Genomic DNA, 24,376 nt, shown 5'->3' with positions numbered 1-24,376 from the left:
AGTGCATTGATGGGCGTGTCCGGTCCATATCTTTGTCATCGATGGATGGATTTTCAAATAACTTGGCATGAATGTGTACCACAGTAAGACGACGTGTCACACGCAAGACCCAGGTCCGTAGCTCAAAGGTCAAGGTCACACTTAGACGTTAAAGATCATTTTTCATGATAGTGCATTGATGGGCATGTCCGGTCCATATCTTTGTCATTCATGCATGGATTTTAAAATAACTATGCATGAATGAATGACACAGTAAGACGATGTGTCGCACGCAAGACCCAGCTCTGTAGGTCAAAGGTCCTAAACTCTAACACGGCCATAACTATTCATTCAAAGTGCCATCGGGGGCATGTGTCATCCTACGGAGGCAGCTCTTGTTTTTGTGTGTGGATGGTCATTTCTGTTAAATAACTTCGTTTGGGTCAAGATATCGAAATGAAACCTGTTTTAATTGGCTGAAATGTTTGAGTTCTTCAGGTGGTTTGTCAACAAATAATGAGCTCGATATTGTTTTTGGGCTTCAAAATTCTAGTACTTCATTATTGTATATATTAACGAACTTGTTTCTTCTAATTATAGGTATGCAAGGTGCAACAAATGGCAGTTCAAACTTTAGAAAAACACATGTTACATTTGGACCATTCCCAGCAAGTCTAATCAGCAGATCTGCAGAATCACTTAACTCTGTAGGAGCTTTGGAAGGTGGCAAGTGTACTGGAACAATTTTCCGTGTAGGGAGTCGGTATGGGATGACTGCTGCACACGTTATTGATTCCATCATAAGTAAGAGTAAAATTTAATCATGTTGAAAATTAAAACAGCTTCTTGGCCCACCTGTTACACATTAGAGATTTGGTGGCTTTAAAGCGACTAACCCACACATTGTGATTTTTCAAATAATTTATCACCGAAAGGCAAAATGTCGCCACTGTTTCATATATTTACATGAAACATAATGGTTGACGAGTTTATAGTTTCCAGAATTACGGGAACATTCCAGTTTTTGCAGTTTTTCTCATGAACTTTTATAAACAGGTGCAACGCTTTATTTTTGTTAACATTGATAAATATAGTTCTAACAAAATGCGACTACTTTTTAGATGCTATCATCACATGGGCAGCAAACCAAAAATATTGAGTTAGAAATAATGTTCATAAATTTCTATTTTTCAACTAGAAGTCTCTCCACTTTTCTATAAGGAGAAGTGACTTTTAGCTGTATCCCTGTGGTGCATGTGTAAAACAAACCATTGTCATTAACACAGGCTGAATAAAAGTGTCACTTCCCATATACTTCTTTATAATTTTGTTTCAGTTGGAACATTTTTTTCAATTTGTATGGTTTGTACCCAACTTTTTTATCATGTACCCACATTTTCTAAAGTATGTGGGTATATGTACCCACTTTTCAAAAAGTCAGTGGGAATGCTGGGTTCAATTTATAGACTCGTCTACTGATTAGAGAAATCAGCATGATTTACTTTGCCTTAGGAACCACTATTGTACTGAATAACATCTAAACAACGAACCGCTCCATTATTAAAAGTACAAAAATATCGCTGACCTTGAAACAGAACTATAGGTAGCGCACAGTATTATGGTGTTTAGAAGTGAAAATGAAACAATAACATAAAATTAAGTCCATACGATTTATTCAGTGATTCCTCGTTGCCCGAGCAGTTATGGTATTCGTATTATACCTTTTCATCGGGAGTTTGATCCCCAATATGAATACTGTAACCATTCGGCCAACGAGAAATCACTGACTGCATCATAAATGTACTAAGTGTAATGATTTCATTTTATGTGATTGTTTTGTTTGTTTATATTTCAATACATCATAAGATTGTGCGATACCTATACTTGTGCACTCTATAATCATGTTTGGTGTTCTTTTTTCTCACTGTCACGTGATGTTTGCAAGGTGCCCACTGACGGGAAGTCAGTTTTTAGCTCACCTGAGCACAAGCTCATGCTGAGGTATTGTGATCATGCTGTGTCCGTCGTGCGTCCGTCTGTCCGTCTTCAACAATTTTGTTTAAAAGATATCTCCTCCATAACCACTGAATGGATTTTGATGAAACTTGGCATTGTTGTTCCTTGGATGCTTCTCTACAAATTTGTTCAAATGGTTCAGCTTGGTTGCACGTAGGGGCCACCAGAGCTAAAAATAGAAAAATCTTCAACCGACATCTCCTCCTAAACCTATGGTTCGATTTTGAAATAATTTCACACAAATGGTCCTTATGTCACCCTCTACCAAGATTGTTCAAATTATTCCGATTCGTCAAGAACATGGCCGCCAAAGGGCGTGGTAACTTTTCCCTATATGTATATAGTGGAAACTTTAAAAATCTTCTTGTGTGAAACTGCTGGCCCAAAAATCTTCTTGTCCAAAAAGCACAGGGCCTAGGCCTTTGATATTTGGTATGTAGAATCATCTAGTGTCCTCTACCAGGGTCAAATATGGCTCCGCCCCGGGGGTCACATGGTTTATATAGACTTATATAGGGAAAAACTTTGAAAATCTTTTTGTCCGAAACCACATGGCCTAGGGCTTGGATATTTTGTATGTGACATGATCTAGTGGTTCTCTACTACAGGGTTTGCACAGGCCTTGAAAAGTCCTTGAATTCGATGGTAGTCCTTGAAAACTCCTTGAAAATGACAAAAACCCTAAAAAACCTGGAAAAGTACTTGAATTTTGAAAAAAAACTCCTTGAATTTGACCTTTCAATCCTTGAAAATATTCTTTCCGTAAGTTTGCTTTGCAAAAAAGAATTTAAGGCTTAAAATAAATCGGAGAAAATGAAAATAAATTCGTGAAATTGCAGGATCGGGTCACTCGTATGCTGTTATAGTGGTATACGGCCACACTTTATCGATATTTACAGAGTGCTATTTCTACTATATCACCGTTTGCACGTTTCCGTTTAAAAAAATACAGGGAATAATAACTTGCAATTTTTAGCTATTTGCATTAAATTGAAAGTGTTTCTGGTGAATTAAAATGAGTAAGAAAAATAAACATGTTTACTCAAGTAAGCGGGGGACAAAAGACGAATTATATAAACAGTGGCTGAAGACCTATAGAGCAGACAGAACGAAGTGTATTTGTACGTCGTGTGACAAAATTTTGAGGTATCATTAGTAGGAGTGCGCTAAAAAATCACAAGAAAAGCGTTAAACCTCAGCAAAATAATGAATCACATCAATCTAATAATCGAATTACGTCATTTTCAAAGGTGTGACAAGTGATGGTTGTTTTATTTTTGCATTACATAATAAAAGTTGTTCAGATTAGGTCGTGGTTTTGAAAAAAAATAGTGCTTGAAAAATTGTAAAAAGTCCTTGAAAAGTACTTGAATTTTGTCTCTGATATTCTGTATGAACCATGTACTAAGATTTTTCAAATTATTCCCCTAGGGTCAAATATGGCCCTGCCCTGGAGGTCACATGGTTTACATAGACTTACATAAGGAAAACTTTAAAAATCTTCTTGTCCAAAACCACAAAGACTAGGGCTTTGATATTTGTAATGTAGCATCATCTAGTGGTTCTTTACCAAGTTTGTTCAAATTATCCCCCTAGGGTCAAATATGGCCCCGCCCCGGGGGTCACATGGTTTATATAGACTTATATTGGGAAAAACTTTAAAAACCTTGTTGTCCATCTCCTACAAGATTCAAATTTGGACCACATGTATAGTTTTGAGTGGTTGGATGAACCTTGACACGAGTTGACCTTGATCTTGGCCTAGTGACCTACTTTCGCATTTCTGTAGCTACAGCCTTCAAATTTGGACCACATGCATAGATTTGTGTACCGAAATAAACTTTGACCTTGACATTGACCTAGTGACCTACTTTCACATTTTTGAAGGTACAGGCTTCAAATTTGGACCACATGCATTATTTTGTGTTCCGAAATGAAATTTGATGTTGAGTTTGACTTAGTGATATTCACCTTTCTGAAGCTACAGCCTTCAAGTTTGGACCACATGCATAGTTCTGTGTACCGAAATGAACTTTGAACTTAATCTTTACTTATTGACCTACTTTCACATTTCTGTAACTACAGCCTTCAAATTTGGACCACATGCATAGGTTTGTGTACTGGAATAAACTTTGACCTTGACATTGATCTACTGACCTACTTTCACATGTTTGAAGATACAGGCTTCAAACTTGGACCACATGCATCTTCTCTGAATTAATAATAGCTTGAGCCTTGATTTTTGGTGTGTGATGTCAGAGTTGTACTGTCTAACTATTGCCCTAGGCTAAAGAATGTGTGTGACAACTAACATAGAAGAAACCTATCAATACTTGTACCATTATGTTATGTAAATACACTTGAATCCTTATACTCAGGTGAGCCCTTTAGGGTCAATGACCCTCTTGTTTAAAATCTGACACCACTATGTGTGGGTTAGTCACTTTAAGAATGAAATGTCCCTAGAATGTACATGGCCACAAGATGATTGCCTAAGCTGATACTAATTAAGTAATACGGAAAAGATGGATGAAGGTAGGAAGGAATGTGGCAATAACATCAACCAGTTTTATGACCCTAAAATAGTCAAAATTGCCTCATTGGCTACATTCTTTGAGAACTCTACCAGATCTTGAACAACTTTGATTGTAAGATTTTTCCAAAAAGACCAGAATTATGACCATCAAATTAGTTGAAATTGTTTTATATGTATATTTTAACTCAGTAACAGCTACCTTTCCTAAACGTCTTTGTGAAACCTGATCTGTTGGAAGTCTAGCTCAAGTTCAAAACTTGGTCATTGTAAAAAAAAAAATGTGGTTCACTAGGTCACATCATAGAAAAATGGCACTATACCAAAAACAAACACATCTTACACTAGAAATTAAACAAATTATATTATTTTTAGCTCACCTGAGCATGATTGTCGGTCTTCCTCTACCAAGATTGTTCAAATTATCCCCCTAGGGTCAGATATGGCATGGCCCTGGGGGTCATATGGTTTGTATAGACTTGTACAAGGAAAACATTGAAAATCTTTTTTTTTTTCAAACCATATGGTCTAGAGCTTTAATATTTGTGGAACCAAAATTTGTAGTCCTGTTTGGCGCCATATAACCTATACTGTTTTGGTGCGCCGTAAAACCCAAATAAATAAATAATATTTGGTATGTATTATTGTGTAGCAGTCCTTTAACAAGATTGCCCAGATTATCACCTGGGGCTGAAACTGGCCCCACCCGGTGGGGGAGAGTGGGTGGGGGGGGGGGGGGGGGCACATGGCTTAAATAAACTTGTATAGGGAAAAAACTTTCGAAAAAAATTTATTTTACAGGATAGAAATTTGGACCACCTGTTTAATTTTTGATACAGATTTCAGTACTCATCTTGAATAGTCTTAATCGTGATCTGCTGACATACTTTCTTGTTTTTGAAGGTACAGCTTGAAATTTGGAACATTTGTATAACTTTTAATACAGATTTCAATACTCGTGTTTAATATAGTTAACCCTGACCTACTGACCTACTTTCTTGTTTCTGAAGCTACAGCAAAGAGATTTGAACCACCTGTATAATTTTTTTAACTGATTTCAGTAGTTATCTTGAATAACTTTTACCATGACTTCTTTATTTTTTATCACTTTACAATAAAATATTCAGGGAAATTAAAAGAAAAGTACAACTTGTAACCTTGGGCTGCCATTATATCCCAAAACAGTCATTGCGTAAACCACTTCTTGTTTTGACAGCTAAGTTCAAAGACATGATGTCTCATGTGAATCAAGCATGTGTTTTAAGGAAATCCCGCTTTTCATTGGCTTTTTTAGCTCACCTGAGCCAAAGGCTCATGGTGAGCTTTTGTGACCGCTCAGTGTGCGTCGTGTGTCCATCAACATTTTCTAAAAAAATCTTCTTCTTGAAAACCACTTTGCAGAATTATACCAAACTTCAGAAGAATGATCCTTGGGTGGCCCCCTTTCAAAATTGTTCAAAGAATTTAATTCCATGCAGAACTCTGGTTGCCATGGCAACTGAAAGGAAAAACTTTAAAAAGACAATTGTTTTTGCCCTTTCTGTCCGTCCATCCTTCCGTACATCACACTTCATTTCCGATCAATAACTGGATAACCATTTGACCTAGAACCTTCAAACTTCATAGGATGGCAGGGCTTAGGGAGTAGATGACCGTTATGGTTTTTGGGGTCACTCCATCAAAGGTCAAGGTCACAGGGGCCTGAACATGGAAAACCATTTCCGATCAATAACTTGAGAACCACTTGACCAAGAATGTTGAAACTTGATAGGATGATTGGTCATGTAGAGTAGATGACCCCTGTCGTTTTTGGGGTCACTCCATCAAAGGTCAAGGTCACAGGGGCCTGAACATGGAAAACCATTTCCGATCCATAACTTGAGAACCACTGGACCAAGAATGTTGAAACTTGTTAGGATGATTGGTCATGTAGAGTAGATGACCCCTATTGATTTTGGGGTCAGTCACTCTGATAAAGGTGAAGGTCACAGGGGCCTGAACATGGAAAACCATTTCTGATCAATAACTTGAAAACTACTTGACGCAGAATGTTGAAACTTCATAGGATGATTGGACATGCAGAGTAGATGACCCCTGTCGTTTTTGGGGTCACTCCATCAAAGGTCAAGGTCACAGGGGCCTGAACTTGGAAAACCATTTCCGATCAATAACTTGAGAACCACTTGACCCAGAATGTTGAAACTTCATAGGATGATTGGACATGCAGAGTAGATGACCCCTATTGTCTTTTTGGGATCACTCTGTTAAAGGTCAAGGTTACAGGGGCCTGAACATGGAAAAACATTTCCGGTCAGTAAGTTGAGAACCACTTGACCCAGAATGTTGAAACTTCATAGGATGTTTGGACAAGCTGAGTAGGTGACCCCTATTGATTTTGGGGTCACTATAAAAGGTCAAGGTTGCAATGAACAAAACTTGGAAATCCATTTCCGGTCAGTCACTTGAGAACCACTTGACCCAGAATGTTGAAACTTGGTAGGGTGATAAGACTTACAGAGTAGATGACCCCTATTGTTTTTGGGGTCACTATAAAAGGTCAAGGTTGCAATGAACAGAACATGGAAATCCATTTCTGGTCAATAATTTGAGAACCATTTGACCTAGAACCTTCAAATTTCATAGGGTGATAGGAGTTACAGAGTAGATGACCCCTAGTGTTTTTGGGGTCACACCATCGAAATTCAAGGTCACAGGGAACTGAACATAGAAAACTCTTTTCAATCAATAACTTGAGAACCACTTGACCCAGAATGTTGAAACTGTATAGGATGATTGGACATGCAGAGTTGATGACCCCTATTGTTTTTGGGGTCACTCCATCAAAGGTCAGCCCCATGTGGTTCTGGGACGATCTGTGTATGAAAAGAATTGGAACCACTGCCTTACCCTTGCATGATCGTAAGAGGCGACTAATAGGGTCTTAACACTTGGTTTTGCTGTAACTGTGTGATTCTAGTAGGTATGCAAATTTTGATTCCATACCTCATGTTTTTATTTCGATGTAAATGAGATGTGAAACCAAAATTTGTAGTCCTGTTTGGCGCCATATAACCTATACTGTGTTGGTGCGCCGTAAAACCCAAATAAATAAATTTTTTAAAAAAAAGCATCAAAGGTCAAGGACACAGGGGCCTGAACATGGAAAACCATTTCCGATCAATAACTTCAGAAACACTTGACCAAGAATGTTGAAACTTCATAGGAAGAATGGTCATGCAGAGTAGATGACCGCTATTGATTTTGGGGTCCTCTAATACACAGGGTTTGCACAGGCCTTGAAAAGTCCTTGAATTTGATGGTAGTCCTTGAAAACTCCTTGAAAATGACAAAAACCCTACAAAACCTGGAAAAGTACTTGAATTTAAAAAAAACAAACTGCTTGAATTTGACCTTTCACTCCTTGAAAACATTCTGTCAGTAACTCTCCTTTGCTAAAAGAATAAGGCTTAAAATAAATCGGAGAAAATGAAAATAAATTCTTGAAATTGCCGGATCGGGTCACTCATTGATTTCCCCGTATGCTATGATAGTGGTCTGTGGCCGCATTTTATTGATATTTACACAGTGCTATTTCTACTTTATCACCGTTTGTATTTTTCCGTTTCCTTTATAAAAACACACGGTGAATAACTTGCAATTTTTAGCTCCCAGAGCCAAAGTCTCATGGTGAGCTTTTGTGACCGCTCAATGTCCGTCGTCCGTCCGTCAACATTTTCTAAAAAAAATCTTCTTCTTGAAAACCACTGGGCAGAATTACACCAAATGGCCTTTTCCGTTATAAAAACACACGGTGAATAACTTGCAATTTTTAGCTCCCAGAGCCAAAGGCTCATGGTGAGCTTTTGTGACTGCACAATGTACGTCCGTCCGTCAACATTTTCTAAAAAATCTTCTTCTTTTATAACCACTGGGCAGAATTACACCAAACTTCACAGAAATGATCCTTGGGTGGTCCCCTTTCAAAGTTGTTCAAAGATTTTTAATTCCATTTAGAATTCTGGTTGCCATGGCAACCAAAAGGAAAATCTTCTTGTCCAAAACGGCAAGACGTAGAGCCTTGATATTTACCATGTGACATTATCTTATGGTCCTCTATCAAGATTGTTCAAATTGTGCCCCTGGGGGTGAAAAGAGGCCCCTCCCAGGGAGTCACAAGTTTTACATAGACTTATATAGTAAAAAACTTTAAAAATCTTCTTGTCTAAAACCACATGACCTAGGCCTTGATATTTTGTATGTAGCATTGCCTTATGGTTCTCTACCAAAATTGTTCAAATTATGCCCCGTGGGTGAAAAGAGAAAAGAGGTCCTGCCCCGGGGGTGGGGTCTCATGTTTTACATAGACTTATATAGGAAAAAAAAAAACTTTAAAAATCTTCTTGCTTGAAACTGCAAGGCCTAGGCTTTTGATATTAAGTATGTTGCCTTTCCTAGTGTTTCTCTACCAATATTGTTAAAATTATGTCCCTAGGGTGAAAAGAGGCCCTGCCTTGTGGGTACCAAGTTTTACATAGACTTATATAGGAAAAAAATAAAGATCTTCTTGTCTGAAAGTTAAAGGCCTAGGCATTTGATATTTGGTGTGCCTGGTGAATCTCTAACAAGTTTTTTTATACCCCCACTAAACATGTTTGAGGGGGGTATATAGGAGTCAGTTCTGTCGCATCCCGTCGCGTCCCGAAATCTATTATCTCAGTTATTAGCCCACCATCATCAGATGGTGGGCTATTAAAATCACTCTGCGTCCGTGGTCCGTCCGTCCGTCAGTCCGTCCGTCCGTTAACAATTTCTCGTTATCGCATCTCCTCAGAAACTACTGGGGGGATTTTGACCAAACTTTGTCAGAATGATGTATTGGTACCCTAGTTGTGTCCCCCTGAAAATCAGACTGGTTCAACAATTTATGAGTGAGTTATGGCCCTTTGTTTATTTTTATAATTTATAGAGATTTATATAGGGAAAAACTTTGAAAACCTTCTTGTCCAAAACCACAGAGCCTAGGGCTTTGATATTTGGTATGAAGCATCATCTAGTGGTCCTCTACCAAGATGATTCAAATTATTTCTCTGGGGTCAAATATGGCCCCGCCCTGGGGGTCACATGGTTTATATAGACTTATATAGGGAAAAACTTTGAAAATCTTCTTGTCCAAACCACAAAGCCTAGGGCTTTGATACTTGTAATGTAGCATCATCTAGTGGTTCTCTACCAAGTTTGTTCAAATTATCCTCCTAGGGTCAAATATGGCCCCGCCCCGGGGGTCACATGGTTCATATAGACTTACATAGGGAAAAGCTTTTAAAATGTTCTTGTCAGTAACTGCAACATTCAAACTTGGACCACATGTATATTTTTGAGTGGCAAGATGAACCTTGACATGATTTGACCTTGATTTTGACCTAGTGACCTACTTTCACATTTCTGTAGCTACAGCCTTCAAATTTGGACCACATGCATAATTTTGTGCACTGGAAAAAACTTTGACCTTTATTTTGACCTAGTGACCTACTTTCACATTTTTGAAGGTACAGGCGTCAAATTTGGACCATATGCATAGTTTCGTGTTTCAAAATGAAATTTGACATTGATTTTGACCTAGTGACCTACTTTCACATTTCTCAAGCTACAGCCTTCAAATTTGGACTACATGCATAGTTTTGTGTACCGAAAAAAACTTTGACCTTGACATTGACCTAGTGACCTACTTTCACATTTTTGAAGGTACAGGCTTCAAATTTTGACCACATGCATAGTTTTGTGTTCCGAAGTAAAATTTGACCTGGATTGTGACCTACTTCTACATTTCTCAAACTACAGCCTTCAAATTTGGACCACTTGCATAGTTTTATGTACCGGAATGAACTTTGACCTTAAGATTGACCTAGTGACCTACTTTCACATTTCTGTAGCTACAGGCTTCAAATTTAGGACCACATGCATAGTTTTGTATACCGAAACAAACTTTGACCTTGACATTGACCTAGTGACCTACTTTCACATTTTTGAAGGTACAGGCTTCAAATTTGGACCACATGCATAGATTTGTGTTGTGTACGGAAATGAAATTTGACCTTGAGCTAGTCAATAAGTCTTGAAATTTGGAACACTCAAAAATGGCACATTGGTGGGCGCCAAGATCACTCTGTGATCTCTTGTTACCAAATGGATTTGATTCAAACTTAAAATACATGTTCCACCTTATCACCCACATCATGTGACACAAGGTGCATAACTCTGACACCAAGTTTTCATGAATTATGTCCCCTTTTACTTAGAATTTAAGGTTAATTTTGTTGTATTTTCAATATATCTCAGTTATTATGTCTCCCCCAGGAGACATATTGTTTTTGCCCTGTCCGTCCGTCCGTACGTCACACTTCATTTCCGAGCAATAACTGGAGAACCATTTGACCTAGAACCTTCAAACTTCATAGGGTTGTAGGGCTGCTGGAGTAGACGACCCCTATTGTTTTTGGGGTCACTCCATCAAAGGTCAAGGTCACAGGGGCCTGAACATTGAAAACCATTTCCGATCAATAACTAGAGAACCACTTGACCCAGAATGTTGAAACTTCATAGGATGATTGATCATGAAGAGTAGATAACCCCTATTGATTTTGGGGTCACTCCGTCAAAGGTCAAGGTCACAGGGGCCTGAACATGGAAAACCATTTCCGATCAATAACTAGAGAACCACTTGACCCAGAATGTTGAAACTTCATAGGATGATTGGTCATGAAGAGTAGATGACCCCTATTGATTTTGGGGTCACTCCGTCAAAGGTCAAGGTCACAGGGGCCTGAACATTGAAAACCATTTCCAATCAATAAGTAGAGAACCACCTGACCCATAATGTTGAAACTTGATAGGATGATTGGTCATAAAGAGTAGATGACCCTTATTGATTATAGGATCACTCCGTCAAAGGTCAAGGTCACAGGGGCCTGAACATTGAAAACCATTTCTGATCAATAACTAGAGAACCACTTGACCCAGAATGTTGAAACTTCATAGGATGATTGTACATGCAAAGTAGATGACCCCTATCGATTTCGGGGTCACTCCATTAAAGGTCAAGGTCACAGGAGCCTGAACATTGAAAACCATTTCCGGTCAGTAACTTGAGAACCACTTGAACGAGAATGTTGAAACTTAATAGGATGATTGGTCATAAAGAGTAGATGACCCGTAACGATTTTGGGGTCACTCTGTGAAAGGTCAAGGTCACAGGGGCCCGCACATTGAAAACCATTTCCGGTCAGTAACTTGAGAACCACTTGACCCAGAATGATGAAACTTCGTAGGATGATTGGTCATGCTGAGTAGATGAACCCTAACGATTTTAGGGTCACTCTGTTAAAGGTCAAGGCCACAGGGGCCCGAACATGGAAAACCATTTCCAATCAATAACTTGAGAACCTCTCGACCCAGAATGTTGAAACTTCATAGGATGATTGTTCATGCAGAGTAAATGACCCTTATTGTTTTTGGGGTCACTCCGTTAAAGGTCAAGGTCACAGGGGCCTGAACATTGATAACCAGTTCCGATCAATAACTTCAGAACCACTTGACCCAGAATGTTGAAACTTCATAGGATGATTGAACATGCAGAGTAGATGACCCCTATTGATTTTGGGGTCAGTCTATTAAAGGTCAAGGTCACAGTGGCCTGTTCATGTAAAAGCATTTTTTGGAAATAACTTGAGAACCACTTGACCTACAATGTTGAAACTTAATAGGATGATTGGACATGCAGAGTACATGACCCCTATTTATTTTGAGGTCACTTGATCAAAGGTCAGGGTCACAGGAGCCTGAACAGTGACTTGAGAACCACTAGGCCATGAGTGTTGAAATTTAGCGGGATGACTGGACATGCCAAGTAGATGATCCCTATTGCAGCCATCCATCAGTGTCTCTTTAACTTTCGCTCCTGACCCCTATTGACTTCTTGCCTATAGGACTTTGCATTGGGGGAGACATGCGCTTTTTTACAAAAGCATTTTCTAGTTATTAAATGGATTTGATTCAAACTTAAAATAGATGTTCCACCTCATCACCCACATCATGTGACACAAGGTGCATAACACTGACACCATTTTTTTTATGAATTATGCCCCTTTTTACTTAGAATTTAAGGTTGATTTTGATGTATTTTCACTATATCTCAGTTACTACAAAATGGATTTCATTCAAACTTAAAATAGATGTTCCACTTCATCACCCACATCATGTGTCCACATCATGTGACACAAGGTGCATAACTCTGACACTAAGTTTTCATGAATTATGTCCCCTTTTACTTAGAATTTAAGGTTAATTTTGTTGTATTTTCACTATATCTGAGTTATTACTAAATGGATTTGATTCAAACTTAAAATAGTTGTTCCACCTCATCACCCAGATCATGTGACATAAGGTGCTTAACTCTGACATAATTTTTTTATGAATTATGTCCCCTTTTACTTTAAATTTAAGGTTGATTTTGATGTATTTTCACTATATCTCAGTTATTTCAAAATGGATTTGATTCAAACTTAAAATAGATGTTCCACGTCATCACCCACATCATGTGACACAAGGTGCATAACTCTGACACCAATTTTTCATGAATTATGCCCCTTTTTACTTAGAATTTAAGGTTAATTTTGATGTATTTTCACTATATCTCAGTTACTACTGAATGGATTTGATTCAGACTTAAAATAGATGTTCCACCTCATCACCCACATCATGTGACACAAGGTGCATAACTCTGACACTAATTTTTCTTGAATTGTGTCCCCTTTTACCTAGAATTTAAGGTTAATTTTGATGTATTTTCACTATATCCCATTCTGATTGGCTTAGAGCCAAAGGGAAGTAACTTTTTTTTTAACTTTTGTACTGAGTTTCTTCCTCTTAAATTCAAGGAATTAGTCTATTTTTAGAAATCCTATTTTTATATTTTCAATATTTTAGGTATTTTTCTAACTTTTTTATTATAAGTCCTATGTAAAAAGTAAATACATTTTTCTGTGGTAACATGGGTCGGTAAGACACTTTTTTGTATTCACTTTCAGTGTATCTCTAATATTAGAGATTTTTAGCTCACCTGAGCAATGCTCAGGTGAGTTTTTCTGATCGCTCGATGTCCGGCGTCTGTCGTCCGTCGTCTGTCGTCTGTCGTCTGTCAACATTTAGCTTGTGTATGCGATAGAGGCTGTATTTTTCAATTAATCTTCATGAATATTGGTCAGAATGATAACCTTGATGAAATCTAGGCCAAGTTCGAAAATGGGTCATCTCGGGTCAAAAACTAGGTCACTAGGTCAAATCAAAGAAAAACCTTGTGTATGCGATAGAGGCTGTATTTTTCATTTAATCTTCATGAATATTGGTCAGAATGATAACCTTGATGAAATCTAGGCCAAGTTCGAAAATGGGTCATCTCGAGTCAAAAACTAGGTCACTAGGTCAAATCAAAGAAAAACCTTGTGTATGCGATAGAGGCGGTATTTTTCAATTAATCTTCATGAATATTGGTCAGAATGATAACCTTGATGAAATCTAGGCCGAGTTCGAAAATGGGTCATCTGGGTTCAAAAACTAGGTCACTAGGTCAAATCAAAGAAAAACCTTGTGTATGCGATAGAGGCTGTATTTTTCAATTCTTCTTCATGAGTATTGGTCAGAATGATAACCTTGATGAAATCTAGGCCGAGTTCGAAAATGGGTCATCTCGGGTCAAAAACTAGGTCACTAGGTCAAATCAAAGAAAAACCTTGTGTATGCGATAGAGGCTGTATTTTTCAATTGATCTTCATGAATTTTGGTCAGAATGATTGCCTTGATGAAATCTAGGCCGAGTTCGAAAATGGGTCATCTCGGGTCAAAAACTAGGTCACTAGGTCAAATCAAAGAAAAACCTTGTGTATGCGATAGAGGCGGTATTTTTCAATTGATCTTCATGAATTTTGGTCAGAATGATTACCTTGATGAAATCTAGGCCGAGTTCGAAAATGGGTCATCTGGGGTCAAAAACTAGGTCACTAGGTCATATCACGTAAAAACCTTGTGTATGCGATGGAGGCTGTATTTTTCAATTGATCTTCATGAATTTTGGTCAGAATGATAACCTTGATGAAATTTAGACCAAATTTGAAAATGGGTCATCTAGGGTCAAAAACTAGGTCACTAGGTCAAATCAAAGAAAAACCTTGTGTATGCAATAGAGGCTGTATTTTTCAACTGATCTTCATGAAATTTAGCCAGAATGATTACCTTGATAAAATCTAGGCCGAGTTCGAAAATGGGTCATCTGGGGTCAAAAACTAGGTCACTAGGTCAAATCGAAGAAAAACATTGTGTATGCAATAGAGGATGTATTTTTCAATTGATCTTCATGAAATTTGGTCAGAGTGATTGCCTTGATGAAATCTAGGTCGATTTTGAATATGGGTTATCTGAGGTCAAAAACTAGGTCACTAGGTCAAATTAAAGAAAAATCTTGTGTATGCGATAGAGACTGTTTTTTTTCAATTGATTTTTATGAAATTTAGTCAGGTTGATTGCCTTAATGAAATCTAGGTCGCATTTGAATATAGGTCATCTGAGGTCAAAAACTAGGTCACTTGGTCAAATCAAAGAAAAAACTTCTGTATGTGATAGAGGCTGTATTTTTCAGTTGATCTTCATGAATTTTGGTCAGAATGATTGCCTTGATAAAATCTAGGTCGAGTTTGAACATGGGTCATCTAGGGTCAAAAACTAGGTCATATCTAAGAAAATGCTTGTTTTATCGCAAGAGACCAATTTTTTGGTCCAATCTTAATGAAAATTGGTCAGAATATTTGTTTCCATGAAATCACTAGGTCAAACATGTTTTACACTGTTATGGAGTGTTTCTTAGGTGAGCGACCTAGGGCCATCTTGGCCCTCTTGTTTATATTTACTAGTATTACTATACTAGTATTATACTAGTATTATTTATATGTGGAAGCCCAGGATGAAGTACTCCAAAGACTAAGTATTTTTAAGATTTCTTATGGTTGCCATTCTTCTGTGACAAGACCGTATGGTGGGGGTATGAGTCACTCCTGTGACAGTTCTAGTTCAAATTATGCCCAGGGGGGTCACTTGTTATAATTATGAGTTATATTTTAAAGAAAAAATACTTAATAAATTATTAGGTCATATTTCCTAGACTGTTTAATTATAATTACCTGATGACCTAAGCGATCACTTGACTTTGACCTTGACCTACTGACCTACTTCCTTGTTTTTTAAGATACAGCCTTGAAATTTGGATGACATGTACGGTTTCCCACCAATCTTAAATCTGTCTTTCAGTGACCATGAATGTGACCTACTGACCTACTTTCTAATATTTTAGCATCAGTTTGTCATTTGAAACATGTGGCTCATATTGCTCAGGTGAGCGATTCAGGGTCATCATGACCCTCTTGTTTGCTATTTGCGAGTGTTTCCAGTGAACTGAAATGAGTAAGAAAAATAAATGTGTTTACTCAAGTAAGTGGGAGGACGAACATAAACAGTGGCTGAAGCCCTTTAAAGCAGACAGAACAAAGTGTACATTTGGAGGATTTGTACATTGTGTGACAAAATTGTTGACCTATCATCAGTGGGGGATAGTGCACTAAAAAGTCACAAGAAAAGCATTAAACGCCAGCAAAATAGTGAATAACATCAATCTAACAATCCAATTACGTCAGTTTTAGTAAAAACCTGAAGCTGTTGTTGATTGAAATAACAATTACTTTTGTTATTTTTGTGCTAACAATGGTGTTACAAGTGAGTGATGGTTGTTTTATTTTTTATGCCCCTGAAGGGAGACATATTAGTTTTCAACTGTCCATCCGTCTGTTCGTTCATTCGTTCGTTCGTTCATCACAACGTTAACTTTCTGCCTGAAGGCACTTCACTCGCGAACCACTGCACCCAGGACCTTCAAACTTCACATGCTGATAGTACTTATTGAGTACACCACCCCTACTGACTTTGGGGTCACAGGTCAAGGTCACAGGGGCCAATAACAACTTTTTGCATGAAGGCACTTTACTCGCAAACCACTGCACCCAGGACCTTCAAACTTCACATGCTGATAGTACTTATTGAGTACACCACCCCTACAGACTTTGTGGTCACCAGGTCAAAGGTCAAGGTCACAGGGACCTAAGTTAACTTTTGCATGAAGGAACTTTACCCGCAAACCGCTTCACCCAGGACCTTCAAACTTCACATGCTGATAGTTCTTAATGAGTATACTACCCCTACTGACTTTGGGGTCACCAGGTCAAGGTCACAGGGGCCAACGTTAACTTTTTGCATGAAGGCACTTTACTCGCGAACAACTGCACCCAGGACCCTCAAACTTCACATGCTGATAGTACTTATTGAGTACACCACCCCTACTGACTTTGGGGTCACCAGGTCAAAGCTCACGGTCACAGGGACCAACATTAATTTTCTGCATGAAGGCACTTTACTCGCGAACCACTTCACCCAGGACCTTCTAACTTCACATGCTGATAGTACTTACTGAATACACCACCCCTCCTGACTTTGGGATCACCTGGTCAAAGGTCAAGGTGCTGTTGTGGCATTTGTCACCATTAGTGACAGCTCTTGTTGCATTCTATGATGAACACAATAAAAGTTGTTCGGATTAGGTCGCGGTTTTGAAAAAAATAGTCCTTGAAAAACTGTAAAAGTCCTTGAAAAGTACTTGAATTTTGTCTCTGATGTTCTGTATAAACCATGATACAGGTCAAGGTCACAGGGGCCTGAACATGGAAAACAGTTTCCAATTCATAACTTGAGAACCACTAATCCCAGAATGTTGAAACTTTGTGGAATGATTGGACATGCCAAGTAGATGATTCCTATTGCAGCCAACCATCAGTGTTGCTTTGACTTTTGCTTCTGTCCCCTATTGACTTCCTGCCTATATGACTATGCATTGGGGGAGACATGCGCTTTTCTACAAAAGTATCTTCTAGTTCTGATGCTTTTTCACCATATCTCTGTTGTTACAAAACGGGATTTGATTCAGATTTAAAATGGCTGTTCCACATCATAACCCATGTTAAATGGTGCAAGGTCCATCACTCTGACACCAATATGATATTAATTATGTCCCCTTCTCACCTAGAATTTCATGTTCAAATTGTGCTGCACTTTAGCTCTGTCTCAGTTATGCCCACCTTTGAAGAAGTAGGGGTATATTGTTTTGCAGATGTTGGTCGGTATGTAGACCAATCTGTTTCCAGATGATAACTCAAGAAGGCTTGGGCTTAGGATCATGAAAGGTGATAGGATGGTTGGTCATAACCAGCAAATGACCCCTATTGATTTTGAGATCAGTAGGTCAAAGGTCAATGTCACAGTGACCCAGAACAGTTAAACGGTTTCCAGATGATAACTCAAGAAGGCTTGGGCCAAGGATCATGAAAGTTGATAGGATGGTTGGTGATGACCAGCAGATGGCTCCATAGATTTTGAGATCAGTAGGTCAAAGGTCAAGGTCACAGAGACCCAGAACAGTTAAACAGTTTTCGGATGATAACTCGAGAAGGCTTCGGCCTAGGATCATGAAAGTTGATAGGGAGGTTGATCATGACCAGCAAATGACCCCTATTGATTTTGAGGTCAGTAGGCCAAAGGTTAAGGTCACAGTGACCAGGAACAGTTTAATGGTTTCCGGATTATAACTCTAGAACGCTTTGGCATAGGATAACGAAAGTGATAGGGTGGGTTGATCATGACCAGCAGATGATCCCTATTGATTTTGAGGTCAGTAGGCCAAAGCTAAAGGACACAGGGGCCTGGAACAGTAAAATCGTTTCCAGACAATAACTTGAGAACACTTGGGCTTAGGATCACAAAACGCAATAGGGAGGTTGATCATGACCAGCAGGTGACCCCTATTGATTTTTAGGTCAGTAGGACAAAGGTCAAGGTCACAGTGACCTGGAACTGTTGAAATGTGTCTGTACGAAAACTTGAGAATGCTAGGGCCTAGGATCACGAAACTTAAAAGGGAGGTTTATCATGACCAGCAGATGACTCCTATTGATTTTGAGGTCAATAGGTCAAAGGGCAATGTCACTTTGACCAAGAACAGTAGAACTTTGGTGCACAGTAACCAAATAATTCCTGTTCCTTGTGCTGTTACTGAATGCATCAAGGGGAGCATTTCGTGTTCTACGAGCTCTTGTTACTAAATACATTTGACACATATTTTAACTATTGTCCAATATATTCATCCACAATGGAGTCATTAAAACCTCCATTGATAGCTCCAGCTTCCTAAGATGTGCCCAATTTCACTCCCCAGTATCGAAATAGTTGAGGGCTCTGTCACCTATGGCAGCTCTTGTTTGAACTGTTCCTCATCTGTCAGACTAATTTATGTAATTAACTTCTACTTTCACTGGAACTTTTGACATCGGGAGGATATCATGGTCCTCTTCCAAATTTGTACACTCTCTAGCCTGCTTTAGCTCTGAAATACATGTGAGCACTCTAGTGCCATCATGACTCTCTTCAGGGTTCTGCCGAGGCCGCAATATTGCGGGAAAAATTATGAATTTTGCACTAAAATTAGTATAGAAGGGTCAGTTGTCGGGTTATAAAAAAATTTGGGACGAATGTGCGTATAGGACGACCGTTACTGAGTACAAATAGTTCATTTTTCTATCCTATCCAAATAGAAGAGTTTCCTGCAAAAACGTCATTTTGATCAACAATGAACAATTTTTAGCTACTTTTCTGTATCTGCAGACAAGAAAAACATTCAATCTAATGATTAACGGCCTAGTACTTCATTTCACTTCATAAAAAGCCCAATAGACAACACAAACCCGATGTTGTTAACCGTTCTCCACCCACTGTCTCGGTAGGTGATATTGAAAGAGTGTCCATTTACTGGCATTTAGTACTTAAAATCTGTTGACCATTCCACACTAATTGTCTCCAAAACTGAAAATGCGTCACAAAATCAAACCACAAAGGGTTCATCAAATTCAGATGAAGGCAAAAAGGAAATTGACTCCAAATTTCAGCAGAGTTCATTTAAAGAGTAATGGTTGGATTACTATAAAGACTTCAGTTTTAGTAATGTTACTATCTTATTTCAAAGACATACGGTCAAAAGTTGTTGCCCCCAAGATTTTGAAAATGTCCCCACATTTTTCATACCAAGGGAACATGTGTCCCCACCATTTTTGATCCTCTGAAGAACCCTGCTCTCTTGTTTCCAAATAGTTCCACTTGGCCACACAGTAAAAATAGAGAAACATTTAAATGACTTTTAATGAATAGCTTAATGAATGATCATCAAACGTGGTCTGAAGCAAGGTCTAAAGGTGATGGTCCTCCTCAGGTGAGGGCCTTCTGTTACTACAAATCTAACTTTGTACCTCAATTTACTTTTAATGTATTTCAGATCCACACGACATAGAGGGGTGTGAGGATTTAAACCAGTTAATACATTGTGGTGTACGATTCCATGAACAAGAACAGATATTTAGTCTTAAGCCTGTACTTCATTTTAAAGATGACAAACTTGATGTTGCCGTAGTTGAGTTTGGGCGTGATCATATACGAGGACTTCCTCCACCTCTTCAGTTAGTGAAATTTGATGTTTCTACCACATTAAAAGCAGCTGTTATAATTGGATACGGAAATCCAGCACAGTCTGGAAAATTTCTTGAGCTTGGTGTTGATGTCATGCAACAGGATGACATTCCGAAGAAAGAAATAATTAAATACATAGATCAGCACAAGAAAACATTTCGTACTGTTCTGAAAATATATGGCAGCTGTGCAGATATTGTTGAAACAGGCTATTCCGGTTGCGAAGCTGATACTCATATGATTTTGAACTGTATCATGGGACAAGGGGCTTCGGGTTCACCAGTATTTACCACAGAGTTTCCAGAATCATTGAAGGTTGCAGGACTTTTTATTTGCGGCTATCCGAAGATGTACTATGAATTTCCCGAATCTATGCAGAAAAGGTTTCCTCTAAAGTATACATTTGAGGCAGCAACCAAAACAAGTGCCATCTATGATGCTATGTGCAAGCATGATAAAACAAAAATAGCTAAAGCTATTTTTGGATGCTAAAAGTAAATTATGATCATTGTCCCTTTGTCACCATCGTTGTTATTTGAAAGATAAGAATATATCAGTACGCAAATTAAAATAGGCAAAGGGTTGAAAATTAAAGAATATTATGTTTTCTGTCGAGACAAGATAAATTGTGCATAAGACTTAGTATCATTTGATGAAATGTTGTTTCACTTTTAAGATACAGGACAGCACAGTTTTGAAATGAAGCTAGACTGCAAACAGGGTATGTTTGTACTTTTTAGCTGGACTATTCGAAGAATAAGTAGAGCTATCCTACTGACCACAGTGTCAGCGTCGGCATCACACCTTGGTTAAGTGTTTCGTACCAGTCCACATTTTGACAAAGTCTTTTGAGCTAAAACTTTGAAACTTTCAACACTTGTTTACCAGCATCATGTCCAGTTTTAGGCAAGAGTACATAACTCCATCAAGGATTTTGGCTGAATTATGGCCCCTTTTAACTTAGAAATCTTGGTTAAGTTTTTCGTTCCAGTTCATATTTTATGTAGTGTTTGACATATGGCTTTGAAACTTTTATCACTTGTTTATTATAACAGTCTCTTTATGTAGGCAAGAGTACATAACTCTTGGCTGAATTATGACCCTTTTTGGACTTGGAAATCAGTTAAGATTTTCATACTAGTTCATATTTTGCATAGGTTTCCTAAACCAACAGGCCAATTTTGATGAAACTTCACAGGGATGTTCCTTGGATGGTCTTTAAAAATTGTTCAAAGAATTGAATTCCATGCAGAACTCTGGTTGCCATGGCAACAGAAAGGAAAACTTTTAAAAAATCTTCTTCTCAAAAACCAGAAGCTCTAGAGCTTAGATATTTGGTGTGAAGCATTGCCTAGTGGACCTCTACCAAGTTTGTTCAAATCATGACCCCGGGGTCAAAATTGACCCCGCCCTAGGGGTCACTTGATTTTACATAGGAAAATCTTTAAAAATCTTCTTCTCAAAAACCAGAAGACCTAGAGCTTAGATATTGTAGCATTGCCTAGAGGACCTCTACTAAAGTTGTTCAAATCATGACCCCGGGAGAATTGAATTCCATGCAGAACTCTGGTTGCCATGGCAACAGAAAGGAAAAACTTTAAAAATCTTCTTCTCAAAAACCAGAAGCCCTAGAGCTTAGATATTTGGTGTGAAGCATTGCCTAGTAGACCTCTACCAAGTTTGTTCAAATCATGACCCCGGGGTCAAAATTGACCCCGCCCCAGGGGTCACTTGATTTTACATAGGAAAATCTTCGAAAATTTTCTAAAAATAAACAGAAGGCCTAGAGCTCAGATATTTCACGTGTAGCATTGCCTAGTGGACCTCTACAAAATTTGTTCAAATCATGACCCCCAGGGTCAAAATTGACCCCGCCCCAGAGGTCACTTGATTTTACATAGGAAAATCTTCAAAAACTTTCTAAAAATAAACCAGAAGGCCTAGGTCTTAGATATTTAACCTGTAGCATTGCCTAGTAGACTTCTACAAAATTTGTTCAAATCATGACCTCCGGGATCAAATTGACCCCGCCCAATGGGGTTACTTGATTGTACATAGAAAAATCTTCAATTTTTTCTAAAAATAAACCAGAAGGCCTACAGCTTAGATATTTGACATGTAGCATTGCCTAATGGACCTCTACAAAATCTGTTCAAATCATGACCCCCGGGGATCAAAATTGACCCCGGCCCAGGGGTCACTTGATCTTACATAGGAAAATCTTCAAAATTTTTCTAAAAATAAACCAGAAGGCCTACAGCTTAGATATTTCACGTGTAGCATTGCCTAGTGGACCTCTACAAAATCTGTTCAAATCATGACCCCCGGGGTCAAAATTGACCCCGTCCCAGGGGTCACTTGATTTTACATAGGAAAATTTTCAAAAATTTTCTAAAAATAAACCAAAAGGCCTAGATCTTAGATATTTGATGTGTAGCATTGCCTAGTAGACTTCTACAAAAAAAATTAAATCATGACCCCCGGGGTCAAATTTACCCAGCCCCAGGGGTTACTTGATTGTATATAGGGAAATCTCCATAAATTTGCTAAAAATAAACCAGAAGGCCTAGATCTTAGATATTTGATATGTTACATTGCCTAGTAGACTTCTACAAACTTTGTTCCATTCATGACCCCCGGGGTAAACTTGACCCCGCCCCAGGGGCTACTTGATTGTACATCAGAAAATCTTCCAAACAAAATTCTAAAAATCATCAGTTTGACATTTGAAACATGTAGCTCATATTACTCTGGTGAGCGATCCAGGGTCATCATGACCCTCTTGTTCTCTTAAACTATCAAAGCTATTGCTTTGAAACTTGCAACACCTGTTCACCATCATAAGCTGACCCTGTACATCAAGAAACATAACTCCATCCTGCTTTTTATGCCCCCCTTCGAAGAAGTGGGGTATATTGTTTTGCAGATGGTCGGTCGGTCGGTCGGAATGTAGACCAATCCGTTTCCGGATGATAACTCAAGAATGCTTGGGCCTAGGATCATGAAAGTTGATAGGGAGGTTGGTCATCACCAGCAGATGACCCCTATTGATTTTGAGGTCTGTATGTCAAAGGTCAAGGTCACAGTGACCCTGAATAGTAAAACGGTTTCCGGATGATAACTCAAGAACGCTTGTGCCTAGGATCATGAAAATTGATAGGGAGGTTGGTCATGACCAGCAGATGACCCCTATTGATTTTGAGGTCAATATGTTAAAGGTCAAGGTCACAGTGACCCTGAACAGTTAAACGGTTTCCGGATGATAACTCAAGAACGCATAGGCCTAGGGTCACGAAATTTGACAGGGAGGTTGGTCATGACCAGCAGATGACCCCTATTGATTTTGAGGTCAGTATGTCAAAGGTCAAGGTCACATTGACCAGGAACAGTAAAATGGTTTCCGGGCAATAACTCAAGAACGCTTGGGCCTAGTGTCAGGAAAATTGATAATTAGGTTGGTCATGATCAGCAGATGACCCCTATTGATTTTGAGATCATTAGGTCAAAGGTCAAGGTCACATTGGCCAGGAACAGTTAAAACAGTTTCTGATCTTCTTGTCTAAAACCACAGAGCCTAGGGCTTTGATATTTAGTGTGAAGCATCATCTAGTAGTCCTCAAGATGATTCAAATTATTGCCCTTGGGTCTAATATGGCCCCGCCCCGGGGGTCACGTGGTTTATATAGACTTATATAGGGAAAAACTTTGAAAAACCTCTTGTCCAAAACCACAGGGCCTAGGGCTTTGATATTTGTTTGTGACATCATCTAGTGGGCTTCTACTAAGATTGTTCAAATTATCCCCCTAGGGTCAAATATGGCCCCGCCCCGGGGGTCACATGGTTTACATAGACTTATATAGGGATAAACTTTGAAAATCTTCTTGTTCAAACCACAAAGACTAGGGCTTTGATATTTGTAATGTAGCATCATCTAGTGATTGTCTACCAAGTTTGTTCAAATTATCCCCCTAGGGTCAAATATGGCCCCGCCCTGGGGGTCACATGTTTCATATGGACTTATATAGGGAAAAGTTTTTAAAGTCTTCTTGTCAATAACCTACAACATTTAAATTTTGACCACATGTATGGTTTTGAGTTGCAAGATGAACCTTGACATGAGTTGACCTTGACCTTCACCTAGTGACCTACTTTCACATTTCTGTAGCTACAGCCTTCAAATTTGGACC

At 38.7% G+C, this 24,376-nt stretch overlaps 1 protein-coding gene across 1 annotated transcript; it reads left to right on the top strand.

Moving 5' to 3' along the window:
• Window positions 1-579: 579 nt before the first annotated feature.
• Window positions 580-21,651, top strand: LOC128553368 (uncharacterized; the record flags this gene model as incomplete). The annotated part of the gene is made up of 2 exons (XM_053534505.1): window positions 580-783; window positions 19,998-21,651. Coding segments are annotated over 2 exons (887 nt in total), but the record flags the coding sequence as incomplete, so codon positions are not given.
• Window positions 21,652-24,376: the final 2,725 nt, after the last annotated feature.

This window comes from Mercenaria mercenaria, unplaced genomic scaffold, assembly GCF_021730395.1.
Source record: "Mercenaria mercenaria strain notata unplaced genomic scaffold, MADL_Memer_1 contig_3749, whole genome shotgun sequence".
Lineage (NCBI taxonomy): Eukaryota > Metazoa > Mollusca > Bivalvia > Venerida > Veneridae > Mercenaria > Mercenaria mercenaria.
This window is presented reverse-complemented; position numbering and strand designations above follow the sequence as displayed.